We start from the raw sequence: 2,550 nt of genomic DNA on the forward strand, positions 1-2,550 counted from the left end.
GAGGGGAAGAAGAGAGAAGAGGGAGAGAGAGAGAGAGGGAGAGAGAGAAGAGAGAGAGAGGGGAAGAAGAGAGTAGAGGAGAGAGAGAGAGAGAGAGAGCCAGAGATAAGAGGAGAAGAGAGAGAAGAGAGAGAGAGAGAGAGAGAAGAGAGAGAGACACGAGAAGAGAGAGAGGAGAGAGAGAGAGAGAGAGAGAGAGAGAGAGAGTGAGAGTGAGAGTGAGAGTGAGAGTGAGAGGAGAGTGAGAGTGAAGAGTGCAGAGTGAGAGTGAGAGTGGAGAGGAGAGTGAGAGGAGAGTGGAAGAGTGAGAGTGAGAGTGAAGTGAGAGTGAAGAGTGAGAGTGAGAGGAGATGAGAGCGAGAGAGAGAAGAGAAGTAGAGAGAGAGAGAAAACATAAAAGGGGAGAGAGAAGAGAAGAGAGAGAAGAGAAGAGTAGAGAGAGATAGAAGGAGAGAGAGAGAAGAGATAGAGAAGAGAGAGAGAGAGAGAGGGGGGAGAGTCAAGCAGCTTCGGTTGTCGTGCTACTGCAAATCTTACCGTGACTTCGCCCTTTACATAGTCACTTTCACATTAGAGGATCACCAACGATCCAGGTAGACCATTTAGCGGACATCGCTAGATGCAGTCCGTCGCTATGTCCCAGATATTCGTGTAAAGTCTATAAGCGTCCTAGACCTGTACTAGTGAGCTGGGCTAAAACTACGCAGTGTGTTGTGTGTGTGTGTGTGTGTGGTGTGTGTGTTGTGTGTGTCGTGCGTAGCGTGCGTGCGTGTGCGTATGCGTGTGCGGTGGCTTGCGCGTGTGCGTTGTGTGTCGCGCGTGTGGCGTGGCGTGCATGCGACACACACACACACACACACACACACACCGGAGCTCTAGTTCCATTGAGGTCCGGTTCAGGGGCTTGCTTCGATAATGACGAGCAATTTCCCTTCATTTCCTGCAATCTGAAACTGCCAGCATTAACTTCTAGCATCACAATTGGGCACCTCAAGCACCTGCACTGTCGCTCTTTTAGAGAAGGAGCGAGAGAAAGGGGAAGAGAGAGAGAGAGAGAGAGAGAGAGAGAGAGAGAGAGAGAGCGAGAGAGAGAGAGAGATATAGACGTCCCAGAGATCTGTCCGCGTGTTCTCTGTGACACACTACTATAATCCGCCACAGGAAGTGATCCATTAGATGTGAGGTACCCCCGTGGAGACACTCAATCTATTAGTTCTACATGAACGCTTCGTATATATATACACATATATACGTATATATATATATGTGAACAATTAAACAAGTTTTACTTTGGTCTTCGTGTATGTATGTATATGTATCATACATCTCATACCTATATATATATATATCAAATATAATCATACATACATATATACATACACACGCATATATATATATATATATATATATATATATATATATATATGTGTGTGTGTGTGTGTGTGCAATTAGTCAAGGTTTACCTTGGTCTTTGGTTTAGGAGAGTTCGACCACTTCATCATCCCTGGGTGAGTTTTTTCAGCATACACAATAATCACGAGATCACAGATATATATACATCCGACCGCCTTCCCTCCGTATCACCACCTGGTAACGACACACACGTCTTTCTTCTCGTCCCTGTCGTCAGCGAACGAGACCTTTTCTGGCTGGATCACTCATCCTGGACACAACGCACGCACTACTACCGTATCTCATCCGAGAAAGTTCGGCCAGCGAAGACAGAGCGACATACGGAGAGAGCGAGAGAAGCGGGTGAACTACGGGGTTCCACAGAACAGAGCTCACACAGCCAGAGAGAACAGAAGTACTTCGCGAGGGATCTGGCGTGACGAATTCACTCGTTCGTCGGCGAATGCGATCCCCACACCGAGTAATCACACGATATATTGCAAGAACACGAAAGACGAAGAGCAGCAACGGTGGTGGCCAGCTATCACACCCAGCCCACCATCATCACCATGCATCACTGTCAAGGTAACGGTAGAGCAGCAGCAGCAGCAGCAGCCGTTCCAGCTTCACGCATTGTTACCGCTCACGACCATAGCGGTGTGAGTTAATTACAATTAGCACAGCGTACTACGTTAACGAGGGAAACGTACGTCGTTAATTCGTCATTAGTCACGCTCGCGGGCGTTCGCTTCAATGTGCCGTCAGTTTTCGCGGCCGTCTAGGAGAAAGACGGCAGTCTCTTAATTAATTAAAAATTCCAGTGGATCGCTCCTTAAGCAACGAACGCGTCTGCGTGGATAACTGTTCTACTGTTTGTCGTGCGGCGCTGGCGTAGTCACTCGTTATGTACGAACTTCGTACGTGTCTGTCTATCTAATTCTTCTACGGAATGTCACACGGGGATTGTCTTCTCACTGCCTATGTACGAACTTCGTACATGTCCGTCTGTCTGATCCTTCTACGGAATGTCACACAGTGATTGTCTTATCACTGCCTATGTACGAACTTCGTACATGTGTGTCCATCTAATTCTTCTACGGAATGTCACACAGTGATTGTCTTATCACTGCCTATGTACGAACTTCGTACATGTCCGCC

The 2,550-nt window shown here is 47.5% G+C and overlaps 1 protein-coding gene across 1 annotated transcript in view; it reads right to left on the minus strand.

Annotated features, from left to right (window-relative positions):
- LOC106807843 (tetratricopeptide repeat protein 28-like) overlaps positions 1-2,302 on the minus strand; it is a 33,753-nt gene extending 31,451 nt beyond the window's left edge. The window contains 1 exon segment of the mRNA XM_014810311.1: positions 1,464-2,302. Coding sequence (XP_014665797.1) covers positions 1,464-1,499 — 36 coding nt within the window. The 5' untranslated portion in view covers positions 1,500-2,302.
- Between the last annotated feature and the right edge of the window lie 248 nt (positions 2,303-2,550).

The sequence above is a fragment of the Priapulus caudatus genome, unplaced genomic scaffold (assembly GCF_000485595.1).
Source record: "Priapulus caudatus unplaced genomic scaffold, Priapulus_caudatus-5.0.1 Scaffold237, whole genome shotgun sequence".
Lineage (NCBI taxonomy): Eukaryota > Metazoa > Priapulida > Priapulimorpha > Priapulimorphida > Priapulidae > Priapulus > Priapulus caudatus.